This window comes from Triturus cristatus, chromosome 7 (genome assembly GCF_964204655.1).
Source record: "Triturus cristatus chromosome 7, aTriCri1.1, whole genome shotgun sequence".
Taxonomy (NCBI): domain Eukaryota; kingdom Metazoa; phylum Chordata; class Amphibia; order Caudata; family Salamandridae; genus Triturus; species Triturus cristatus.
In genome coordinates, this window is record NC_140590.1 from 822,482,438 (window position 1) to 822,509,416 (window position 26,979).

Sequence of the window (26,979 nt, forward strand, 5' to 3'; positions counted from 1 at the left end):
AAGATACGCAGTTTGATAGTTACTAAAGTTTGGGAGGTCCAAACCCCCTTTTTCTTTGGATAGTTGAAGTTTCTTCATGGAAATTCTGGGTCTCTTTCCTTGCCAGAGGAACGTGTTGAACATCTCATTAGAGAGTCTCATAGGCAACATACTGGCCATGTATACTAATATGGTGACCATCATTTGTAATGTCTTTGCTCTCCCCACCAGGATAAACATTTTGGTGGCCAACCGTCTAGTAATGTGTAAATTCTCTTGATGAGGGCATTCTCAGTAGCCTGCAGAGTGGCGATTAGGTCTCTGGTGAAGTCTAAGCCTAGGTATTTGATACTATTTGGTTGCCATGTAAGGTCCGAGCTGCCAATTATTTCTTTATCGCCAAGATTGTTGAGCAGTTTTACCTCAGTCTTATCTTTATTGAGCTTATAACCAGATACCGTGGAGAAGTCTTCTATTGAGGGCATTAGGGCAGTGATAGCAGACTCCACATTCTCGGAGATGACTATCACGTCGTCTGCGTAAGCTGGTATTTTGACCGTGCAGTTGTTGAAGCGTAGTCCTGTGATCTGATTGTTGTTCCGTAGCTGATAAAGGAACGGCTCTATTGCTAATAGGAATAAGGAGGGTGAGAGTGGGCATCCTTGCCTAGTTCCCTGCTCTAGCGTAAAAGATGAGGAGAGGCTCCCACCTGCCCTAACTTTGGCGGACAGGTTAAAATACAGTGCCATTGCCATACGAATAAAATTGTCTCCCAAATTGAATTTTTGAGTGCCACTTTAAGGTAGGACCCATCTATTTTATCCAACGTGATTGCTACTGTGGGAGAGTCTGTTAGTTTGACTTTCTCCAAGCTGTGACAAAGTTTGTGTATTATTACTAGAAAGTCTGTTCTTTAGAAATCCCACCTGTGAAGGGTGAATAAGTTTGGATAAATACTTTGAGACGTTTAGCAAGGATCATGGCATATATTTTGCAATCTATGTTAAATAGGGATATAGGCCTGTAATTATTAGGTTGTGATGGGTCTTTCCCTTCCTTCGGTATTACCGCTATGATAGCCTCTTCAGGTGTCCCATTTATCTGGCTGGATTTACTTAATTCGTTGAACATGTTTATAAGAGGGGGAATCAGAACGGATGCAAATGACTTGTAAAATTTTGCATTAGACCCATCAGGTCCAGGCACCTTCCCTACTTTAAGGGATTTTATTGTGTCCCCAATTTCGTTGGCGGATATTGGGCCATTGATTTCATCCTTGTTTTGTTCTGAGAGAGCAGGTAGGTCGCATTTGCTTAAATAGTTTTGGGCTTTAGCGGTGCATAGGTCGTGGTTTTTGCTATACAATGAATTGTAAAAATACTTAAATATTTCTGCTATTTTGTCAGGGATCAGAGTGAGCGTCTACCTTCTAGTCCAGTAGGGTCTTAATGAACAAGTTACTTACCTTCGGTAACGATGTATCTGTAAGAAACATTAGTTAGTTCGATTCCTCACCTTAGAATATCCCCAGGCGTCAGGCTGGATCCGGAAAGATTTTTCGTCAGCAATACCCCCTTGGGCGTCGCTAGGCGTCGTCTGCGGCTCTGCGTCCGTCGTAGTGCGCCGGAATGACGTCGCGCACTGATGTCAGTTCTTGTACATAGCTTTCCACGCCAGGAACGCAGAGCCATGCAAGAGACCGACACTGGTGCCAAAAAAGTCTAGGGCCCTGAAAAGGATAACCTTAACCCTAGATGTCGGTTCGCAGAACGGGGAGGATGGGTGGGTCGGTGAGGAATCTAACTAACTAATGTTTCTTACAGATACATCGTTACCGAAGGTAAGTAACTTGTTCATCTGAAAGAAACACGTAAGTTAGATTCCTCACCTTAGAATAGATACCCCAGCAATACCAACCCCGGTGGTGGGTCTGCGAACCAAGATCACACCAGAAAGTCCTGGAGAACAGAACGGCCAAAGAAGCCGTCTCTCCGGACTTGGTTGTCCAGGCAATAATGCTTGGCAAACATGTGTAGCGAGGCCCACGTTGCTGCCTGACAAATGTCCTGCAAGGGGACTCCCCGACCCAGGGCAGTCGTCGCCGCCGTGGCCAGAGTGGAATGGGCCCTCAGTCCAACAGGATGTTCCTTTTTTAGCTAAGGAGTAACAAGCTTTGATGCACAAAACGACCCACCGAGAGATGGTCCGCTTGTGCACTGCCCGCCCCTTCTTAGCGCCCACGTAGCCAACGAAGAGTTGGTCATCCACCCGGAACTGTTCTGTGCGGTCCAGATAGAAGGAGAGCGCACGTTTTGGGTCCAGACGGTGGAGCCGCTCTTCCTCTTTCGAGGGATGCGGAGGCGGATGTGAAAGGCAGTCACAACCTTAGGAAGGAAGGAAGGAAGGGCGAGTGCGGAGCACAACCTTGTCTGGATGAATAGAAAGGAAAGGAGGCTTAGAAGAGAGAGCCTGGAGCTCACTCACCCTTATAGCAGAGGTGATGGCTACCAGGAAAGCAGTCTTAAGCGTCAAGAGACGAAGAGGACAATTATGAAGTGGCTCAAAGGGAGCGCACATAAGATATGTCAAAACAAGATTCAAATCCCACTGAGGCATTACGAAAGGGACAGGAGGAAACATGTGAGTAATGCCCTTAAGGAATCGAGAAACAACAGGGGATTTGAAGAGAGAAGGCTGATCAGGAGGCCGAAGGAAGGCAGAGATAGCAGAAAGATAACCTTTAAGAGTGCCCAGAGCAGAGCCCTGCTGGGCCAAAGAAAGAAGGAAGAGGAGAACCTTAGAAAGAGGGGCGGAAAGGGGATCCACAGCCTTTGCTGTGCACCACGCCACAAATTTGTTCCACCTACAGGCGTATACCGTTTTAGTGGAGGGACACCTGGCTGCCAGAATCACATCGCAGACTTCAGGAGGCAAGTCAAATGGCATCAACTGTCGCCGTTCAATCTCTAAGCATGAAGGTGGAGACTGGACAGGTTCGGATGGAGGACCGTCCCCTGCTGCTGCGACAGAAGATCCTCCTGAAGAGGCAGTCGTATTGGGGGATCGATTGACAGACTGAGTAGCTCGGGATACCAGTACCTTCGTGCCCAATCCGGAGCCACCAAGGTGACTTGGGCCCGGTCGCGCCTGATCTTCAGCACTCTGGGAAGAAGTGGTATAGGCGGAAAGGCGTACAACAGACCGCGACTCCACTCGCGACGAAAAGCGTCCCCGAGCGAGTGCCGCCTTGAAAACTCCAACGCGCAGAACTGCTGACATTGTGCGTTCTCTTCGGTGGTGAACAGATCTAACAAAGGCTCTCCCCACTGCCGAAAGAGGCCTTGCGCCACGTCTGAGTTGAGACGCCACTCGTGATCCATCATGCACCGGCGGCTGAGTTAGTCTGCTCTGGCGTTCAGAGAGCCCGCCAGATGTTGAACCACCAGGGTGATGCCCTGATGTTCCAGCCATGTCCAGAGGCGCAGAGCCTCCTGACAAAGGGTCCACGACCCCACCCCGCCCTGTTTGTTGCAATACCACATGGCGGTGGTGTTGTCCGTGAACACCTGCACCACACTTCCTCGGACAATGGGAAGGAATGCCTTAAGTGCAAGTCGGATCGCTCTCAGCTCCAAAAGGTTGATATGGAGCCGAGACTCCGTCGGAGACCAGAATCCTCTGATCTCCACCTCCCCCATGTGGCCCCCCCATCCCAGGAGGGACGCATCCGTCACCACTACGTGCTCCAGGCGAGGTAGGGAGAGGGATCTGCCGCTGACCCAATCGCGGTTCGTGAGCCACCACTGCAACTGTTATGCAGTGCCCTCCGAGATCAAGACATAGTCGGACAGGTTGCCCCGATGCTGGGCCCACTGAAACTTCAGGTCCCACTGCAGAGCCCGCATTCGCCACCTGGCGTGATGCACTAACAGGATGCAGGAAGCCATCAGACCCAGAAACCGCAGCACCAACCAGACCTAAACCCGGGATAGAGGCTGAAAGATGGGAATCAGAGCCTGAATATCCCGGACCCACTTCTCTGGAGGATAAGCCCGGAACTGCGCTGAGTCCAGAACCACCCCGATGAAAAGGAGCTTCTGGGAGGGACTCAGATGCGACTTCGGCACGTTGATGGAGAACCCCAGCAAATGCAGGAGGTCGGCCGTAGTCTGGAGGTGGGAGACGACCTGCTGGGGCGAGCCCGCCTTTAACAGCTAGTCGTCGAGATGAGGGAAGACTGCAACCCCTGATCTGCGCAGATGAGCTGCGACCACCGCCTTCACTTTCGTGAACACCCGAGGGGCACTGGTGAGGCCGACCTGACCCACCGTGAACCGCAGGTAACACCAGTGGGCCATCAGGACGGGAATGTGAAAATAAGCGTCCTGCAAGTCCAACGCTACCATCCAGTCTCCTGGATCCAGGGCAGCCAGAACCTGAGCTAGGGTAAGCATCTTGAACCTCTCCTTCCGGAGGAAGGCGTTGACGCTCCTGAGGTCCACGGTAGGGCGTAGGCCACCTTTGCCCTTTTTGGGAACCAGAAAGTAGTGGGAATAGCAACCACAACCTACTTCTGGACCAGGAACGCGCTCGACGGGCCCCTTGGCCAAGAGGGCTGCACCTTCCTCCCGTAGAAGATTCACGTGATCCCACGACATGCGGTGGCACTGCGGTGGCATGGCTGGAGGGGTCGTCTCGAAGGGGATGGAGTAGCCCCTTCGGACGATTTGCAGCACCCACCTGTCCGACGTGATGTAACGCCAGTGGAGCAGGTGATGGCGAACTCTGCCTTCCACTGGCGTGTAATGGGCCTGAAAGCACGGACTAGGAGGGCTTTGAGGCGGATGTTGCCGGGGTTGATGTGGACTGACCGGCACGTTGACACCCGGTACCGCCTCGGTGGAATCCACGCCCGCGTGCAGGTTGGATCTGCGGCCGGTGGCTAGGCGGACTTGAGGGGGCGCCCCTTCCTTGGCCACGAAAGGGACAAAAGGCGGAAGTTTGCGGTCGCGGCCCCGAGAGGCCCAAGGACTTGGCCGTAGCCCGGGAGTCCTTGAAGCGCACCAGCGCACTATCCGCCTTCTCGCCAAAAAGACGAGTGCCATCAAAGGGCATATCCAGGAGGGTGCTCTGGACATCCCCTGAGAAAGACGTGGACCGCAGCCAGGCGTGGCGGCGGAGCGCCATCGTGGTTGACATCGCCCTACCCAGCGAGTCCATAGTGTCTAGTCCACATCGAATAGCATGTCGTGCTGCATCCCGCCCGTCGGCAAGAGCCTGGGCGAGCCGCGTCCGGGCCTCCTCCGGACACTGGGGCAGCACGTCCTCCACCGTATCCCACAGAAAGTGGGAATAACGGTCCAAGAGGCAAGCGATGTTCAAGGAGCGCAGTCCCAAACTAAGGGAAGAGAACAGGTTCTTACCAAACTGCTCTCGCCTCTTGGATTCCCGATCCAGGGGAGCGGACGGGAAGGAGGATTGGGAAATAGAGGCCTGGATAACCAGGTTCTCGGGTGTGGGGTGTTCGGACAGAAAACTGGGGTCGCCCGGAGCAGGGCGGTGGCGCCGGGCCACGTTCTGATCCACAGGAGGTACTGTGGAGGGCTTGGACCAGGTGCCCTTCAGAACGTCCACTAGTTCCTCATTGAACTGCAGCAGAGGCTCCTAGGAGCTTGCTGATGGTTGAAGCACTTCAGTGAGGAGGTTAGTCCTCACGGCCACAGCAGGCAGCTCCAGCCCAAGGGCTTCGGCCGCCTTGCGCAGCACCACTGAAAATGCAGCACCTTGCTCCGAAGCCACAGTCGGAGGAGAGATGAAACCAGTGTCTGGGGAGGTGTCCAGACCACTGCCATCTCCCAACTCATCTGCCCAGTCCTGAGATAAGTTGGCCTGCATGGCCAGAGGGTCCTCAGACCCCTCCCAGTCGCCCCAGTCATCCGATTCCTGAAAAACAGGGGGAATAATCGGAGCCGGACGGTAGATGAAATTGTCATCCATCGGCACCGGACGGCAACGCGCCGGGCCCGGACTGGGGCTGAACCTGGGAACGGCGTAGTCCGGAGACGGCGCTGGGGGTGGAACCGGTGTCGGCGCCGGTGGAGGAGGCGTCGTGGGGTCGACCGGCACCGACTGAGATCCAGGCCTGGATCCCACCGGGACCTTCGGCGTCGGGACCGAAGTCAACGACGGCGCCGGAGCCGCCGGCTCGCTAGGTCGCCCAGTAGAGCCCGCGGGGCCCGAAGGCGCACCGGCAGGCGTCGACGGCGGAACCAGGCCCCTCATGGCCGAGAGGAAGGCACTGATCTCCGCGGGAGTCGCGTCAGTCCCAGGGACCGGTGGTAATGGGGACGGACGCGGCTTCTGCGGCTCCGACGGAGCCGCGGGGGTGGTACCACCCGGACCCTCGACCGAGTCGCGTGACCGGCGAGGGGAGTCCAAAGAGCGGTGTCACCTCTTGGACTTCTTAGCATGCTTCGACTTACCCGAATACTTCGACCCCGACGAGCGGTGGTGGTGGCTGCGGCTCCGCGACCGGTCCTTCGACCTCCTCCTGGACCGGGACCGTGAACAGCGCGGAGCCGAGTGTCTGAGCTCGAGAAGCTTACGGGACCGCTCCCGCCTAGCCTTCGAGGTCAAGGCCTGGCAGTCGAGGCACGACTCCGCATCGTGGTCGGCCCCCAGGCAGTAAAGGCACCGGCGGTGGTGGTCCGGCACTGACATCAGTCAAAGACAGGAGTGACAGGCTTTAAAACCAGGCATCCTACCGGCACCAGTTCGAATCGAGTAGACAAAAGAGTCCCAAAAGTTTTAGTCAAAAAGTGACTAAAGGGGTAAGCTCTTCCCGGATCGGCGATGTCTGGCGCGGAAAAAAGAAGAACTGACGTCAGCGCGCGAGGGCGGCGTCTAAGTACTCCGACGACGTCATTCCGGCGCACGACGCCGACGACTGACCTGGAGCCGCAGACAACGCCTAGTGACGCGCAAGGGGTATTGGTGACGAAAAATCATTCCGGATCCAGCCTGACGCCTGGGGATATTCGAAGGTGAGGAATCTAACTAACGTGTTTCTTTCAGATCTTATTTTTCTGTAGCTTGAATTTTAGGTAGGAAGCTAAGCTCTTCCCGCCTTGTTGGATTCACAAAGCCTAATGCTCTTTTGTTTATTAATCCACACCCTGCCCTCTTACTTATTATTTTATTATACTCATATTTCTTTTTCACCAATTAATTCAAGACTGAGGTTTCTCTGGATGCAATGTGTTTCCCTTCCAGTATAGATATCTCCTTTTCTAGTTTTTGAATATTGCTGTTGATGTCCCTGTTCATGGTAGACCTAATTTTAATGATCTCACCCCTTAGACTGCTTTTTAGTGCTTCCCATCTTGTGAGATCCGAAGTGTCTCCTATTTTATTTACCATGAGGTACTTATGGATCGCACATTCAATGTTTTGAATCTCCATAGGGATTGTTTTTTTAAAAGGTTTCTGATCTGTAATGGATAAACTGATACATGAGTGATCTGAGATCACTCTTGGCTCAATGGAAGTTTGATCTATTCTGTTTACAGCATTGTCGAAGATAAAAAGGTAATCAATGCCCGAGTAAGAATTATGAGGAGATGAATAAAAAATGTATTCCCTACCAGTGGGATACTGTAACCTCCAAGTGTCAGTCATGTTAAAACGTTTACATAAATTGTTAAGAGCTTTTTGAGACTTGTTGACACAAAAAGGACAGCGTGAGTCTAAGGCTAAGGCTGGGTCTAAGGGAAGATTGAAGTCTCCCGCGATGTGCATGGCGGTGTCTGGGATTGTTTTAATTGGTCTACTGAGATCTTCCAAGGAGGCCGAGTCATCCCTGTTGGGGGCATAAATGTTTGTGATGTAGAATTCCGTGTTATGTTTTACCAACTTCGTTGTGTCCCACCTACCCTGTGGGTCAGTTGAGCTTGCAACAAGTTCTATGTTGGCTTTTTTGGTTACCAAAGTCAGGACACCGTTTTTTTTTTTTACCTATTGCATCTGAACCTGCAACGTCGCTGTAAAACTTATTTCTAAGTGAGTCGAATTGTTTGGAGTCGATTTTAGTTTCTTGTAGCAAGATGACGTCACCCCTCTTGTTTGTAGAGATAGTCAAGAATCTTCCTTCTTTTGATTGGGTGGTTTATGCCTTTAACATTCAGCGAGACTATCTTGATGTTGCTATCGGTAAGAACTGAGCCATGATAGGTGTGTTTCGGTCGTAGTGTACTTTTCTCTACCTAGGGAAATCCTTTTGGATCGATTTCTCACTGTATGTGTAGGGAGTGGACCTCCTTTTTGTATGAACCACAGAATCAATATACGCTCGGATGCTACCCTGAGTAGGATCGTGGACATACAGGGCACTCCTCCCGTTTTGGGACCACCTGAATGAACAAAGGTATCACTGTAATTCCTGACATCTGAATGATGTAAACAATAATAATAATGATAATAAAAATAATAATAACAACAGATAAAGAAAAGCAAAACAAGTAAATAAGGGAAAACAAGGTCTAAAACCCTTCCCCCTCCCTCTCATACCCCAGTCCCACCCTCCCAACCCCCAAAGTAGTGAACTGGCATGGTGACAGGGGAAGAGAGCTCCCCTCCCATGGACAACCAGATTAGTATAAGTTGAACGCATGAGACCAACATATGCCCTGAGGCATGAACAACAACCATCGGATTGAGATAAGGGTCTCTGCAAGAAATAAACTGACTGCTCGTTTAAACGTATGAGCAGATTGGAACAGGCTGGAACAAGCTAGTTGCTATAACCATTTATCTGGTGCTATTTGTGTGGTGTATGGTGTTATAAACCTAAGAGTGTATATATTCAGACAATGAGTCGTCTGCTACAGTGGACTAACAGTATGGACTAACAGCATGACTGAGATTAGACAGGGCCATGTCATCACATTAACGGGCAAGTTTAGTACAAATGTATATTTACTCCAGAGCTGTGTTTCAACGGGATTACAATTACATACATTTTGCAGCCATTTAACTTAGTAAGCGTGTCACTTAGCAACATTACCCTAGTACACCTAGCTGGATTACGCCAGAGAAATCTAGTGGACACTAAGCAATTTAGCTGATATTATCTTATCTTGATAACGCCATGGAATTCTTAATTGGGTCTTGTAGAAGAATTTCAGGGGGGGAGTATAACTAGCATACCCAAGATGTATCGCTTACAATTTCTTGCAGCAGGAGGCCCAGGGGCCGAGATGACCAAAAGAGTTTTATCTTTCCATTGTGCACTTGCCAATACGAAGGTAGCTCAAGTTTTTGAGGCAGAAGGCCCAGGGGCCGAGACGTCTATAAGAGTTTCATCTTTTCCGTTGAGGAATCTTTTCAATGCTAGATGATCGGTGTAGAAGTGTGGAGACCCCTGAATCATGACGCGATATTTGGCTGGGCCGGCGAAGGCAAACAGGTGGTTCATGGCCTTAATCTGGGGCGGAGCGCCAGGAAGCCCTTTCTTGTGTCAACAGTTTCGTTACTATCGTCCTGCGAGATATAGATTTGGTTGTTTTTCCAAAGAATGTGTTTATTTTTCCCGCATGAAGGCGAGGATCAACTCTACATGTTGATAGCGGAGAGGTTTGCACACTATTGGTATCGGTGCGTTCTGATTTGCAAGTATTCTCGTTGGTACCCTATGGGCTCTATCAAACTCCACGGGTTTACTGAAAGTTAGGTTTGTGGCTTGAGTAAACCATTTTTCCAGAAGAGAGATACATGACCCGGAGGGGTCTTCCTTCACTTCTGGAATACCAAAAATGCACAGATTCCCCCTTCTGTTTCTATCTTCCAGGCCTGATAGCAGTTTCGTGAGCTAGTCCGTAGTAATGGTTAGGTCTTGGAGGGATTTACTCATTTTGTTCTCCGCATCTTCCAGTTGGCTAATTCTGCATTCTGATTCTGTTATTCTAGCGTTGGTGTCTCTGATGTTATTTCGGATCGCAGAAATCTCGGTCTGCATCCTATCAGTGTTTTCCTTTGTGGACTTAGCGAGTTAGTGGACTTCCGCTAATTTACTTAATATGGTTTCCATAGTGGTACTGATGTCCCGTTTGCCTTTAGTGGGTGAGTCTGGATTGGGCGGGTCTGCCTTTATTCTTTTGAGGTTTGTCTTAATCTCTTTGTCAGCCATTTGTTTGCGGGTACCGTGCTTCTTCAGTGTACCGATGGATCAGTTGACACCGCAGGGGTGACTTAGTGTCGTCTTATTAAGCAGTCTTTTGCAGTGGTGCCCTTACAGTGATCTCAATGTCTCAATGACCTCAGAACCGCGATGCTCTCGCAATGGATGGATGGCGCAATGGTGGTATAATGGTGCTGTGCTGTGATGTGATGTAGAATGAATATGTTTGATTGATGGTTGGCTGATACGTTGGCACACTTGTGTTGTGATTCACTGAGGGATGAGTATGCCAGTATTCCAGTACCAGTACATCAGAACTCCAGTGTTAAATGCTCTATGTTGTACGGAGACACCTGTAGTACAATTTGAAACTGAGGTTGAAATGACGATGTAGTACAGAAAGCACCAAATTTTAGAGCGGTTTATTGGTCTGCTGGAGAATATCAAAAATTAGAGAGGCCTGCTGGTCTTCTAAAAATCTTCTGGAATGTTCATAGGTTATTGTAGGAGCCATGTTAGGGTCAGGCACTGCATAGAAGCTGAAAGGCAAAATAATCACTCACCAAACACTCTACAAACGTTGAAGCCGCAGTAAAGTAGCCTGAACTTGTGGGAGCAATGAGCCGGTAGAGTATTAGGCTACGCTGGAGGCAGGATTAATCAAGATTGGCAACAAGACTTACGAGACCCTCACTGCGGCCGCCATTTTGGAGTCCTGCATTGCAGAGGGTTAAGCGTGTCCGCATTAGTGTGTGTATTTGTACACAGTCACCACAATCAATGTATTTCCAGTTCAGCCTGTTGCAATTAGATGCTATCTGGATGTTGTATTGACGGCAGCTTCAGCCGAATAGCCCATCAGTAGTTTTCCCTTTAGGATGCCATTTTAGGATCAGGCAAGAAACATGCGTGTGATTTTACTTGCAAATACTACATTCCTGTACTCCTCAAACCACTCATGGTTTCTGATCCAGAAGCTCAGTGAAGTAATCTGTTCGTTCGGATGCCGCAACAACGCCTACATGATGCACCCAAGCATGATACTCGTCATAGCTTCGGAAGCGCAAAACTCTGTATGCGGGCTGGCAGAGAACATAGAGCGGGCCGCCGTGCAACTGGTGAGTGGAGCTCTCAGTTTTTGATGCCGATCGATGCCACTAGTATACCGCAGAGATCTAGATGAGGCAGATCAGCTTTAACACGAAGTAAAAGCGCAAAAATATTCAAATGAGGCACGTCCACGGGAGGAGACAAAGGCTCAAGCCACAATCCAAACCACGCCCCCTTCTGACAGTATTTCTTACCTCACCTTCTCTTTATTAACTTTCAGGAACCCCTGGAATTCCAAAGGGCCCACAGGCTGCACCTGCACCCACCCATGGGAGCGGACCCACGTAGAGTGATCATTGACTCTCCCTACTACATCAAACGCAGGTCCAGATAATCCTACAGATGACAAAACAACACAAAGGCCCCTTCCATTTTCTTACTTTCGCTATGCAACCAACTCTTTGATAAAGACTACGTCCGAAACATCTTCATATCTGCACCTGCATTGGTGCTACATACTGACCTTCCAACCACCCGCGACTAACACCCTAGGATCCATCGCAACCACTTTGCACCAAAAATTCCCTTTCTGTCCTCGGACTACGGCCCTCCTCAACCCCTCCCACTGCCTTCCTATCCAGCTCATGGCAGAAATGCAACTGAGGAACCGGATAGCAGAGTAAAGCTCGCAGGCGAAAGGCTCAGTCCAATTTTCTCCCTCCTCCGTTTCCCCACCCCTCCCCACCTGCGTGTTCCAGTGAGACACACCCCAGTTCTCCTGAAGGGACTGCAAATCCACGACCCGAGCATGACCAAGAGCCATTCCTTGAAGCAAAAAAACAGGAATAGCCCTAGTAACCCCACTTCTCAAGGGCTAATTATATACTGGAAAACGGGAAACAACTGAGAAGCAGGAAAAAATACCGATATTATATCTAATGATTAGATCAATTGATCATAGACAGAGCTCGAGCATTTCGAGATCTTTCTTTTATTGGATCTCTCCAGTATTAAAACTTTGTCTAGACTGAAATAGGGTAGCTGTAGGTAGTGGTACATAAAACATACAGTTTCACTATATACAAAAAAATACGACACAAGATTACCAAACTCAGAACAAGGGTAAATCTGGTCCCTAAAAATAAGACTCCCATCTTCCACACAACTACTTGTGGGAGGCTGTGCATACAATTCCTGTACAATCACTCTAAGCGATAGTCTCTGGGGTCCGGTTGTCTAAGTAGAGAAAACATTCTTCGGTCTTAACGAGACACACAGTGTAAATAATACATTCGTCAATCCAGGCCTTCCAGAGACTTCAGAGACAGGATGTTGACGCGTTTCGGCCTTTAGATTATAGGCCTCTTCAGGACAGAATGAAAGAAGGAGTACAGAGATATCTCTATCTTGGACAAAGCCAAGCGAGAAGGAAGCCAAATCCTCAGCTACAGGGAAGCAGGGAATTATTACACAACCCGTCGGTTACCAAAAGAGCTGATAACCCGGGGGTGTCGAACAAGTTACTTACCTTCGGTAACGATGGTAAGAAACATTAGTTAGTTAGATTCCTCACCTTAGAATATCCCCGGGCGTCAGGCTGGATCCGAAAAGATTTTTCGTCAGCAATACCCCTTGCGCGTCGCTAGGGTCCGTCTGAGGCTCCGCGTCCGTCGTCATGCGCCGGAATGACGTCGGAGTACTTAGACGCCGGCCTCGCGTGCTGACGTCAGTTCTTGTACATAGCTTTCCGCGCCAGGAACGCAGAGCCATGCAAGAGACCGACACTGGTGCCAAAAAAGTCTAGGGCCCTGAAAAGGTTAACCTTAACCCTAGATGTCGGTTCGCAGAACGGGGAGGATGGGTGGGTCGGTGAGGAATCTAACTAACTAATGTTTCTTACAGATACATCGTTACCGAAGGTAAGTAACTTGTTCATCTGAAAGAAACACGTTAGTTAGATTCCTCACCTTAGAATGGATACCCCAGCAATACTAACCCCGGTGGTAAGTCTGCGAACCAAGATCACTCCAGAAAGTCCTGGAGAACAGAACGGCCAAAGAAGCCGTCTCTCCGGACTTGGCTGTCCAGGCAATAATGCTTAGCAAACGTGTGCAGCGAAGCCCACGTTGCCGCCTGACAAATGTCCTGCAAGGGGACTCCCCGACCCAGGCAAGTCATCGCCGCCGTGGCCCGAGTGGAATGGGCCCTCAGCCCAACAGGAGGTTCCTTTTTAGCTAAGGAGTAACAAGCTTTGATGCACAAAACAACCCACCGAGAGATGGTCCGCTTGTGCACCGCCCGCCCCTTCTTAGCGCCCACAAAGCCAACGAAGAGTTGGTCATCCACCCGGAACTGTTTTGTGTGGTCCGATAGTAGGAGAGCGCACGTTTTGGGTCCAGACGGTGGAGCTTCTCTTCCTCTTTCGAGGGATGCGGAGGAGGAAAGAAGGTGGGCAGCGTAACAGACTGCCCGATGTGAAAGGCAGTCACAACCTTAGGAAGGAAGGAAGGAAGGGCGAGTGCGGAGCACAACCTTGTCCGGATGGATAGAAAGGAAAGGAGGCTTAGAAGAGAGCCTGGAGCTCACTCACCCTTCTAGCAGAGGTGATGGCTACCAGGAAAGCAGTCTTAAGTGTCAACAGACGAAGAGGACAATTATGAAGTGGCTCAAAGGGAGCGCACATAAGATATGTCAAAACAAGATTCAAATCCCACTGAGGCATTACAAAAGGGGCAGGAGGAAACATGTGAGTAATGCCCTTAAGGAATTGAGAAACAACAGGGGATTTGAAAAGAGAAGGCTGATCAGGAAGCCGGAGGAAGGCAGAGATAGCAGAAAGATAACCTTTAAGAGTGCCCAGAGCAGAGCCCTGCTGGGTCAAAGAAAGAAGGAAGAGAAGAACCTCAGAAAGAGGAGCGGAAAGGGGATCCACAACCTTTGCTGTGCACCATGCTACAAATTTATTTCACCTACAGGCGTATACTGTTTTAGTGGAGGGACGCCTGGATGCCAGAATCGCATCGCAGACTTCAGGAGGCAAGTCAAATGGCATCAACTGTCGTCGTTCAATCTCCACGCATGAAGGTGGAGACTGGACAGGTTCGGTGGAGGACGGTCCCCTACTGCTACGACAGAAGGTCCTCCTGAGGAGGCAGTCATATCGGGGGATCGATTGACAGACTGAGTAGCTCGGGATACCAGTACCTTCGTGCCCAATCCGGAGCCACCAAGATGACTTGGGCCCGGTCGCGCCTGATCTTCTTCAGCACTCTGGGCAGAAGTGGTATAGGCGGAAAGGCGTACAACAGACCGCAACTCCACTCGCGACGAAAAGCGTCCCCGAGCGAGTGCCGCCTTGGAAACTCCAACGCGCAGAACTGTTGACATTGCGCATTCTCTTCGGTGGCGAATAGATCTAACCAAGGCTCTCCCCACTGCCGAAAGAGGCCTTGCGCCACGTCCGAGTTCAGACGCCATTCGTGATCCATCATGCACCGGCAGCTGAGTTCGTCTGCTCTGGCATTCAGAGAGCCCGCCAGATGTTGAACCACCAGGGTGATGCCCTGGTGTTCCAGCCATGTCCAGAGGCGCAGAGCCTCCTGACAAAGGGTCCACGACCCCACCCCGCCCTGTTTGTTGCAATACCACATGGCGGTGGTGTTGTCCGTGAACATCTGCACCACACTTCCCCAGACAACGGGAAGGAATGCCTTCAGTGCAAGTCGGATCGCTCTCCGCTCCAAAAGGTTGATGTGGAGCCGAGACTCCGCCGAAGACCTCTGATCTCCACCTCCCCCATGTGGCCCCCCCATCCCAGGAGGGACGCTTCCGTCACCACTACGTGCTCCGGGTAGGGTAGGGAGAGGGATCTGCCGCTGACCCAATCATGGTTCGTGAGCCACCACTGCAACTGTTTTGCAGTGCCCTCCGAGATCAAGACCTGTTCGGACAGGTTGCCCCGATGCTGGGCCCACTGAAACTTCAGGTCCCACTGCAGAGCCTGCATTCGCCACCTGGCGTGATGCACTAACAGGATGCAGGAGGCCATCAGACCCAGAAGCCGCAGCACCAACCTGACCGAAACCCGGGATAGAGGCTGAAAGATGGGAATCAGAGCCTGAATATCCCGGACCCGCTGCTCCGGAGGATAAGCCCGGAACTGCGCCGAGTCCAGAACCGCCCCGATGAAAAGGAGCTTCTGGGAAGGACTCAGATGCGACTTCGGCACGTTGATGGAGAAATCCAGAAAACGCAGGAGGTCGGCCGTAGTCTGGAGGTGGGAGACGACTTGCTGGGGCGAGCCCGCCTTCAACATCCAGTCGTCGAGATAGGGGGAAGACTGGAACCCCTGATCTGCGCAGATGAGCTGCGACCTCCGCCATCCATTTTGTGAACACCCGAGGGCCACTGGTGATGCCGAAGAGGAGCACCGTGAACTGAAAATGCTCCTGACCCACCGTGGACCAGGAACGCGCTCGACGGCCCCCTTGGCCAAGAGGGCTGCAACTTCCTCCCGTAGAAGATTCAAGTGATCCCCCGACATGCGGTGGCATGGCTGGAGGGGTCGTCTCGAAGGGGAGGGAGTAGCCCCTTCGGACGATTTGCAGCACCCACCTGTCTGACATGATGGAACGCCAGTGGAGCAGGTGATGGCGAACTCTGCCTCCCACTGGCGTGGAATGGACCGCGTGCAGGTTGGTTCTGCGGCCGGTGGCTAGGCGGACTTGAGGGGGCACCCCTTCCTTGGCCATGAAAGGGACAAAAGGCAGAAGTTTGCGGTCGCGGCCCCGAGAGGCCCAAGGACTTGGCCGTAGCCCGGGAGTCCTTGAAACGCACCAGCGCACCATCCGCCTTTTCGCCAAAAAGGCGAGTGCCATCAAAGGGCATATCCATGAGGGTGCTCTGGACATCCCCTGAGAACGACGTGGACCACAGCCAGGCGTGGCGATGGAGCACCACCCTGGTTGACATCGCCCTACCCAGTGAGTCCGTAGTGTCTAGTCCACATCGAATAGCATGTTGTGCTGCATCCCGCCCGTCGGCAAGAGCCTGGGCGAGCCGCGTCTGGGCCTCCTCCGGACACAGGGGCAGCACGTCCTCCACCGTATCCCACAGAGAGTGAGAAGAACGGTCCAAGAGGCAAGCGGTGTTCAAGGACCGCAGTCCCAAACTAAGGGAAGAGAACAGCTTCTTACCAAACTGTTGGCGGGAAGGAGGATTGGGAAGTAGAGGCCTGGATAACCAGGCTCTCGGGCATGGGGTGTTGGGACAGAAAACTGGGGTCGCCCGGAGCAGGGCAGTGGCACCGGGCCACGTTCCGATCCACAGGAGGTACTGTGGAGGGCTTGGACCAGGTGCCCTTCAGAATGTCCACTAGTGCCTCACTGAACTGCAGCAGAGGCTCCGAGAAGCTTGCTGACGGTTGAAGCACTTTAGTGAGGAAGTTAGTCCTCACGGCCACAGCAGGCAGCTCCAGCCCAAGGGCTTCGGCCGCCTTGCGCAGCACCACGGAAAATGCAGTACCTTCCTCCAAAGCCACAGTCGGAGGAGAGATGAAACCAGTGTCCGGGGAGGTGTCCAGACCACTGGCATCCCCCAGCTCATCTGCCCAGTCCTGAGATAAGTTGGCCTGCATGGCCAGAGAATCCTCAGACCCCTCCCAGTCGCCCCCGTCATCCGATTCCTGATAAACAGGGGGAATAATCGGAGCCAGACGGTAGATGAAACTGTCATCCATCGGCGTCGGCTGTGGCGCCGGACGGCGCCGGGCCTGGACCGGGGCTGAACCGGGGAACGGCGTCACCCGGAGACGGCGCCGGGGGTGGAACCGGTGTCGGCGGAGGAGGCGTCGTGAGGTCGACCGGCACCGACTGAGATCCAGGCCTGGATCCCACGGGGACCTGCGGCGTCAAGACCGAAGTAGACAACGGCGCCGGGGACAGAGCCGCCGGCTCGCTAGGTCGCCCAGTCGAGCCCGCGGGGCCCGAAGGCGCGCCGGCAGGCGTCGACGGTGGAGCCAGGCCCCCCATGGCCGAGAAGAAGGCACTGATCTCCGCCGGAGTCGCGTCAGTCCCAGGGACCGGTGGGTATGGGGACGGACGCGGCTCCTGTGGCTCTGGCGGAGCCGCGGGGGTGTTACCACCTGGACCCTCAACCGAGTCGCGCGAGTGGAGTCCGAAGAGCAGTGTCGTCTCTTGGACTTCTTACCATGCTTCGACTTACCCGAAGACTTGGAACCCGACGAGCGGTGATGGTGGCTGCGGCTCCGCGACCGGTCCTTCGACCTCCTCCTGGACCGGGACCGTGAACGGCGCAGAGCCGAGTGTCGGATTTCGAGAAGCTTGCAGGACCGCTCCCGCCTAGCCTTCGAGGTCAAGGCCTGGCAGTCGAGGCACGACTCCGCATCGTGGTCGGCCCCCAGGCAGTAAAGGCACCGGCGGTGGTGGACCGTCAGCGACATCAGTCGGTGACAGGAGTCACAGGCTTTAAAACCAGGCATCCTACCGGCACCAGTTCGAGTCGAGTAGACAAAAGAGTCCAAAAAGTCTTAGTCAAAAAGTGACTAAAGGGGTAAGCTCATCCCGGATCAGCGCTGCCTGGCGCGGAAAAAAGAAGAACTGACGCCAGAGCGCGAGGGCGGCGTCTAAGTACTCCTACAACGCAATTCCGGCGCACGACGCCGACGACAGACGCAGAGCCGCAGATGACGCCTAGCGATGCGCAATGGTTATTGCTGACGAAAAATCTTTCCGGATCCAGCCTGACGCCTGGGGATATTCTAAGGTGAGGAATCTAACTAACGTGTTTCTTTCAGATTATGCGTGCAGTGCGAGGAAGTACATCCAAGTACGAGCCCACTCGAAGACAAGCTCTGCTCCTTACCCGAAAGTCTGTTAGTTCACTGACTGCCGGCGCCATCGGCACAATGCGCTATCAGCACAATGGAGGTACTACACATGTGAGGACTTGCCCTCACGTGTATAGTACCTCCACGCCGCGTAGATCACACGCTGCACCCCATACGCCGGATTCGGACCATTGTGTACGGACATTGTGCGCGGACAAAGGCTGTGTCATGGTCATCATGGACACCGAGTTTTATGAGCAGCATTTCCATGAACATGTTCAAGACACAAACATCTACCACTGACAATTGATCCCACCAACGAGTTTTTGAAGATTCTTTCCAAAATCATTGATGACTGTGAACAATGGCACCATCACCAACGACAAAAAGTATCTCTTAAAAACCAATCCATCAATACCATACATCTATATGATCCCAAAAATCCACAACATGCCACAACACCGCCATTCAGACCTATAGTTTCCACCATCAACTCCATACACGAACCAATAGGCAAATACTTGGACAAACATCTTCAACCATTAGTACAAGCAATGACCACGGATATAAGGACACTACCGATTTTTAAAAATATATTGGAGACTATTAAAACCCAGATTACACCGGACACCATCTTGTGTACCATTGATGTTAAATCTCTCTATAAGTCCATCCCGCATGACACAGGCATCCACGCAGTTGAATCATTCTTCGTCAACAGTGAGAAAAACGAATCATTGAAAATATTTCTTATGGAACTGTTACATTTTACATAGTATCACAGTTATTTCAGATGGTTAGACAACTTACAATGCTCTGGAACATCTATGGGCAATTGTGCCGCACAGACGTATACCAATTTGTTTATGTACCAATTTGAGTCAGATCACATTCTAAAATCAGAAAGAGTGGTTAAAACACCTGATCATATACAAAAGATATATCGACAATATATTTGTTTTATGGCGAGGATCGCAAGCAGAACGAACAAAAGCCATTGAAACTTTAAATAAGGTAGATGAACGCATTGAGTTCACCTCAACCCCTAACAAATCACCTTCTTAGACACTTGTATTACCAACAGTAATAGACAACTAACAACCAGAGTTTACACCAAACCAACCGATCGGAATAATCTGTTACACTTTCACAGTTTTCACCAGCCATCCTTAAAGAAACACTTGCCGTACTCTCAACTACTTAGACTAAAAAGAATATCATCAAATGAAGAGTCGTACAAAGAAAGCATGAGCGTATGCATTCAAAAATTCAAAGACCGTGGTTATCCGGATTCTATATTGGAAACAGCAATTCTCGAAGTAGAGAACAAGACACAGGAAAACCTACTGAGAAGCACTGGTCAGACCAAGGATGAACACAACAACACAGACCTGGTAACAGAAAGGCACTACTTTAAACAATGTAATTACGTAGGATTCCTAGTAGGGTAATGTAAAAATCTATTACTCCTACGTTAGTAGTTCTTACCATGAACTATCATTAAATCTCCAGTGCCATATAACTTAATACATATTAATTCCCAAAAAATGAGACAACCAGCCATGTATTGGAGTCACTCAACCAGCACCAATAGGTAACTACAGTGCAACCAATATAAAGTAAAAGTGAGGAAAAAATAAGAAAGTATCTCACGTGTGCAACACCAGAGGAGCTGCTGGCAGGTTCTCCCCAGTTTGCTCATGATTTTCTCAGCATCGATATCTTTCTCATGGAAAAAAACGTGTATCCCATTTAGAAAAGTGAAAAAAGTAACAAAATTTGGAGAGAGCAAACCCCAAAACCAAATAGACCAGTGAAGTCGTAAATAAAATTAGGTATGAGTCACATCTGTAATTCCAGTTCCTTTATTTCATTACGTGAGTCATCCCAAGGTAAAAAACACAGTCATGTCATATAACCACATTCAGGAATGGCCAACAAGTTTCATTGCCTCTTCAAAATAACGGCAAATTCATCAGGGCATAAAGGGTCTGCATTCACTTTCCCTGGACTTTAACGGTCTATAAAAAGAGTGACTGCAAATATGCCATCAAAATAAAAAGAAAAAACACGGCTGGTAAGTTCATGAGAAACAACACAACACTCCTACTTCAAAATTCAAGACGGGTAGTCTAAATTAAAAAACATCGACCCTCTGACTTTGGGCCATCGATGTCAATTACCTAATGAGAGCCAAGGGCCCGCATACCAGCTCTCAATTAGTTATGGGGATCTGTGCTTTTTGCACTGCTGTAAGCACGTCCGTTACTCACACCATCATCTGAGGAGACAGATACACCGAATCAGTACATTCGTATACTATACCATGATCATTTACCTATATCGATTCCTAACCAGGTAGACTACAAAAAACTGATTCTCGAGAGTCGCCCCTGACAAAGTATTAGCGTCATTCTTTGTATACCCTTCACTTTTACAATCAGTCCACCCTCAACAACTTACTATCCAAAACTGTACCCAAATATGTATTTCCTTCAGAATTTCGTTTTGGGAAGGTAATTCTTAGTTAAACCACCGTTAGCTCAATCCCCGCTCACTCATATTAATCTAATCTCACCGTACGCCTTCTTAGTCAGCACGTTAACTCATTCCGGCATCGAAGCATCATGGTGCGCGTCTGCAATTTAAACCAAGGATGAAAACAGATGTGTATTTGTATCCAAGTTCTCCACTCGCAGTTAACATATCAAAAAAACCATACCCAAATATTGGCCTATGCTCAGCACAGAAGTTGACTTTAAAGGAATATTCGACACCACCCAGATTTGCCTATTCGCGGTCCAAGAATTTGAAGCAGGTATTAAACAAATCTATAGATCCAAAAGAACACAATTTCAAAGGAACTACCCCGTTTAAATTGTGGCAATTGTAACTCCATTATCAAAGGCAACACTTTCAGACATCCCAGTAAAGGACCTTCAATTAAACTTATGGTAACCGCCACTTGTAACAGCCAGAACGTTTTTTATATGTTAAAATGCCCATGTATCTTAGCTTACGTCGACAAGACGGAGCGAAAAATTCCAATACAGTTGAGTGAACATAAAACCAACATTCGTACATGTAATCTGAAATCCACAGTTGCTGCTCACTTTAATACTATGCACCACAACATCACCACATCAGACAACTCCGCTTTTTGATCCTAGAACAAGTACCCATTCAACAGGAATGTAACAACACACAATTCCTCTTGCAAAGGGAGATTTACTGGATCAACCTCATGGACACTGTTAACCCCAAGGGGTTAAATGAACGTTTTGACTTCAGTTGTTTTCTTTAACCATACTCCTACACCAAGGTAAAGACCAAAGGTAATTGGGTACCAGTGGCAATTATACAGCAGAGTATACAAGTGTGAACGGGATAAAGTCTTGCATTTACCCTCCTTGATTACACCTGCTACGTGTTTGTAACAATAGTATCCCATTCCTTCACTGTCAGTTTTAACAAGTGTTTCTTGGTCATCATCGTACTGTTTTCACACAGCATCTATTTTGTTCATCTCTCATACCATAGACTGTTTATTGAATATGTCGTACATTCTACACTGTTCAGACTCGCACCCTTTAAGCCAATCTGTCTACACTGTTTGTATCAACTTGTTTTTTTATGGAAATTATTTGACCGTTTTCATCAGTATTAGTTTTGGAAATCTTAGTGTATCTTTCACATTAGACACCGTTTTTTAATACCGTTGTACCTTTCACACAGACCGCACTCGCATCTTCAGTTTTCCCAAAGACTACCATTCTGTTGTTGACTTTCATTACTACGGTAGTCCGGACACGCTCATAATTCCGGTCGTACGAGCATACTAATTACTAACGATGAAGCATCTTCTCGCGCCCGCATCTTGTAGGAACGACCGTACACGCCTGCAACTCTCTAACACGGGTAAGCGTATTTTCGCAACTACCTCTACCTTTGATTTGTATCTTGGCTACATTCCTCTAACCATCCTTTATGATGCTCAGTTTAATATTACAGTGTTCTACCGGACCACAGAGAACAGAGCCAAGTCTTTTATGTAAGTTTGTTCGCATAAACCCACTTGTTGTATGCATGTTCACTGACACCATTAGCCTTGTTACAAAACACTCCGTTACTATTCATAGCATGTATATTTTTCAGTATCAATCACCGGTTTGTCATTCGTGAATATTTTACTCTTTTTCACTTAGCCACTCATTTTTCAATACGCTATCACGAGCTAGGTGACCTTTTCTTCTACTGCATGAGGGGAAGACCCTTACTTCTACTGTATGACGCGACGACATTGCTTAACTGCCATTGACAGCGCATACCGGTCTTTGCTCACGAGTTATTTTTCTGGTTACCGTTCCCACAAACTCATTGGCACTTTTACTACCCCGATTTTGTGCTACTCTAATCTTTGACCCTTGCTACACCGGGATCATGGTGTAGGTTTGGAAACAAGATATGCTTACCCCCAGCTTACTTGCTATGCTTTGCACGCATAAGCACCTTCTATCTTTTCATAGCATTAATCTTCTGACTCCGGCCTATCAGCCATCCTTGTATTGAACCTGAGTTTCCTCTATATTACAGCTTTACAGCCCCTGAAGAAGGGCACACCGCCAGAAATGCATTGGGCATAAATAAATGTCTGTTTCTTGCAAATCATTGTTATGAAGTAATAACGACTCATCAAGAAACAATGAATGACAACACTGAAAAATGAATAACGAATGACAATTTCAATAAAGTTGCTTGTGAAAAAGCCGAGAGTGAAGAAAAGCTATACATCATCTCTTCAAGTGCATGTGGGAGACAGCCCTCTTCATTAGAGGTCAGCGCTTTTTTGAAAGTTGAACATCATCCTCACACTCGGAAGGATTCACCCTATTGCACCACCCATCTTTTAAAAACCACTTTGCTATCATTACTTAAAAGGGAGTGCGTCCATCTGTCCAAAGTTTCAGTCATTACATATTGTAGATGGACATCAAACTGATGGTCTTGTCAAATCTGACAAGAGAAGCCCATTTGCAAAATTGAGAAATTATGAAAGACTAGGGTTGCGGTGCTTAACCAATTTCGGAGGGAGAGTTGAACATGCGTTCAGTTGAAAGAACTGAGCATTAATCACTAAAAAACATACTTAATGCACATAGGCTATTAATATCAGAATGTAATCTTGTTTGAGTCTATCCTTTAGTCATGTGTAAGGATTTTGCCATGGTTAGCCCCATTATTGCAGACACAGATATACCTCCACAGGGTTCAAACGTTTGATAATATATGTGCACCAACCCTGCTGTAATGCATTTAATACATTAGAATTAAAAGGAAAATGCAAATAAAGTTTGTTTTTAAAAAAAACTGCCGACAGTCAAACGCAGTTTTTACACCATTCCTACCCCAGTGATTTAAGGAGCAGAAAACGATGGTGGTCGAGATGTCGCCTGAGCAGAAACATCTGGTGCTCCAAAGTATGATTAAGAAAGAGGAGGGATTTTACAGTTATCAATTGCTCCGGATCACAATTCAGTCTACTGCAAGGAAGAGGGCTCTTGTGGAGATTAAGAAGGACTTGAACAATAAACACATTTCATCGATGCACTGGTATCCACCGAAACACAGAGTCGACAACAGGAGGAAGAAATGTTCATTGAATAGAGGAAGGGACCTTAATCTTCCTGTTTAATTTCAAGGGAGGAGACCAGAGGGTAGCAAGCACTGGAGCGATCTTGTGTTGTGTGAATTGGTATGGCAGAAATCTGACGGAATTGGTTCCGGTCCTTGGGGAGTATATATCCTACACAGGGGTATGGGAGCAGACATGAGGAGAATGCTTTTCTATTTGGTAAATTTTACCAGGAAAGTGTGCATTTTGTCTCTTCTCCTCTAGCTCTTTCTCTGAACAGATTCACTCAGACCGTTTTCTTTATTACCTATATGGGGGATTTAAAACATCAAACTATGTGCAATGTTTTTGCTTATATTTGGTGAAAGTTTATAAAACCACCTGGGTATGGTTTGGCTTAATATTGTGTTATGTGCTCTTTATGATTTGGTTAATAAAGTGAAAAATATATCTATCACATATGCAAACAACAAGGGGCTAAGTAAATGTGCAGAGAGAAATATGCTATTTATTACCAATATGGAGGATGTGGTAGGGCGGTAGGGCATCACCTCACACTCCAGGCAGTGATTTAAGGCTCTCTACACAGTCAACAAAGATAGATAGATAGATAGGATAGATAGGATAGATAGGATAGATAGGATAGATAGGATAGATAGGATAGATAGGATAGATAGATAAATAAAAAGTGCAATTTAGCATTTATGACTATCCACGTTAGGAAAACGTTTTTTTAAACATGAACATTCCATAATATTGGGCTACTAACCAGCTTGATGGATGTCAGCATCTCTGAAGTGGTACGATTAGGTACAGGAAGCACAATGTACTGGTTGGAGGCAGATGGGGAACAGTTATCTGCTGCCTGAAAATCAAAGGAGGTAAATCTCATTATGCAGAGCACAAAACTGAGAAAGTGGATTGACGGAGGAATATTAGTGGGGGGGGAAGGAATAAATATATGTTAAGCAAATCCCCAATGGCAGGGGTGAGAAAAGTCATCACAACAGTATATTGGTCCATTCTATCAATAATTATGCCCACACTAGACAACCTACAGACGAAATGGTCAAAACCTTACAGAATGAAAGACAATGTTGGTTGGTTGAGAACATTAACGTTCTACTGCAGTAGTTTCTAGGAACTTTAGATTTAGGTTACTAAATAACATACTACACCCAATATATAACACATACAAAACATACATTGTATCCAGAGGCACATAATGCATGCCCAAGATGCAACACTCGAAATACAAATTTAGTGGATAGTTCATGATCATACCGATCATAGTCCCAAACTAGAAATAAATTCTCTTGGGCTTACACCAAGCTGATGTTTGAATGCTCGATCCAACGCCCAGATCAAAGCATTCACATATGGTGTGTGAATCTGTCCACATAGGATTTATTTTATCTAAAAGATACATAGCCATGCACTGGAGATCCCCCTCTGCTTTTCTGTTATCTAAATGGATTTCTGACCTTTTGAGATGGGCTGAAGGACTTTGCAGTGACAGAAGAGAAAAGGGTGCAAACGTGGGGCAATAGGCCACAATACTTGGAGCTGGAGGGAAAGGATGTTAGCAGACCACCATGAGAAACAACTCAGCAGTACACTTGTGAGGTACATCCATCATAGCTGTCTGGTGATCCAGACTTAAACACTTAACGACTGGTAAATTAAGAATAAAAATTGCACCCAAGGTCCTTGTCCATGGCTCACTCACAGTTTATACCCTTGAGGACAACTGTATGGACGGAGGTACTCATGAATTACTAAACATGCTATACCCCTATAATTTCGAATTGGACTAGTATGAAATGTGTGATATGGTTATTGATATGTAAAGTATAAAGACACTGGACCAACCACAGATTGTTATTGTTCTTTATTTCTCGTTTCCTTTTGCATAATATAATTTAAGTTCACCCGACAACCGCAGTAGTCCGCATTGTTGAATGTAAATACCTTAGAAAATTTGGCCAATAGATACATTTTTTTTAAACACAGGGAGATTAAAATAATTAACAAGAGGCACAATGTGGAAAATCAGTTGAGTATAGAAAAAGTGAGATATAAGAACAGAGGTAAATAAATGCATGAACAATTAGAGCACAGGAGAGGTGGGAGAGGGAGCCAAAACAAACGGAAATCAGAGGGAACATTCTAGAAGGGTAAGGCTGAACAAAGAAAGGGGGGAGGGGACTATGATAGAGGGTGAAAGAGTGACAATTTTTTAGGGAATATTGGGGGAAGGTATACAGCAGATGTAGGGGAGAGACAAAGAAGATAAGAGATGATATAGTGAGGAAAACTGAGGCAGGGGGAACAACTAAGATAAGGAACAGGAGGGAGTGGTAGATTGGATGAGATGTGAGGAGTGTCAATCAGAGAGAAGAAACTGTTACATACTTTGTTAATATTGTTGGTGGACACAATCTTCCCACAGATTTGTCACCCTGTGAGTACCCCTGCCAGGCTTCAGACTGGTTAGACAAACGTTTTCCCCAGTGACTTGCCAGTGCCACCAGGTGATGCCACATGGCTCCATCTGTGATTCTCTCTCCAGACCATGATAATCATTACATAATCCATTGAGGAGTGCAGAGAGGAATAGAGAAAGCCATGACACAGACAAAAACAGTACATAACATGTTTGATGTGTGATCTTAATAATAATGGCACTATCGAGGAGGAGCCTAGCGCTTGACAAAGATGGCCGCGTGAGCCTTGAGCTCCTGCTACCCTCGCGCCCTCCTGCAATCATCCTGTCCTAAATCCTGATTTTCATGCACGGCATCCTGCAGATGAGTCACAGCTGGGGCGACTGACGTTATCCGGGCTAAGATCGCCCACCGGGGACTGAAGTTGAGCGTGGCGGAAGATTGCGGCCTACCCCCGACGGATGCCAGGGGATTGCGGTGGCAGGATGCCCGGCCACTAATTGAACAACAACGGCCTTGGGAGGGGTGAACTGACGGACGGACGCCGCTGCACTTTCACTTTCGCTTTCTCGCCCTTTGTTTGCTCAGGGTGGGGAGTGCTCCGTGCAGGCCCTCTATTGTCTGGAAGACCTCCACACGGTCCTGACTAGCTGCTGAAGTCCTAGTTGACCCTGTTTCCTCTAGCGGAGTGAGGGACGTCCTTTTGCGACTGACCGTCCTGCTCTTCGAGATGTCGACCAAATCAGAGGCGGACAGGTCGAAGTCTAAGACTACCAGGCGAGGCGGCTATACCCAATCCAATAATATGGATCGTTATGCCCAGCAGAAGGGGTCGCCTGGTGGATCGGGA

At 48.6% G+C, this 26,979-nt stretch overlaps 1 protein-coding gene across 4 annotated transcripts in view; it reads right to left on the bottom strand.

The window, feature by feature from the left end:
* The window catches only part of HMGXB3 (HMG-box containing 3), a 519,976-nt gene that overhangs the window by 371,363 nt on the left and 121,634 nt on the right, over nucleotides 1-26,979 (bottom strand). For all 4 annotated transcript variants that reach the window (XM_085617738.1, XM_085617735.1, XM_085617736.1 and 1 more), the window contains exon 5: nucleotides 24,452-24,547. In XM_085617738.1, coding sequence (XP_085473864.1) covers nucleotides 24,452-24,547 — 96 coding nt within the window. The remainder of the gene's footprint in view (nucleotides 1-24,451; nucleotides 24,548-26,979) is intronic.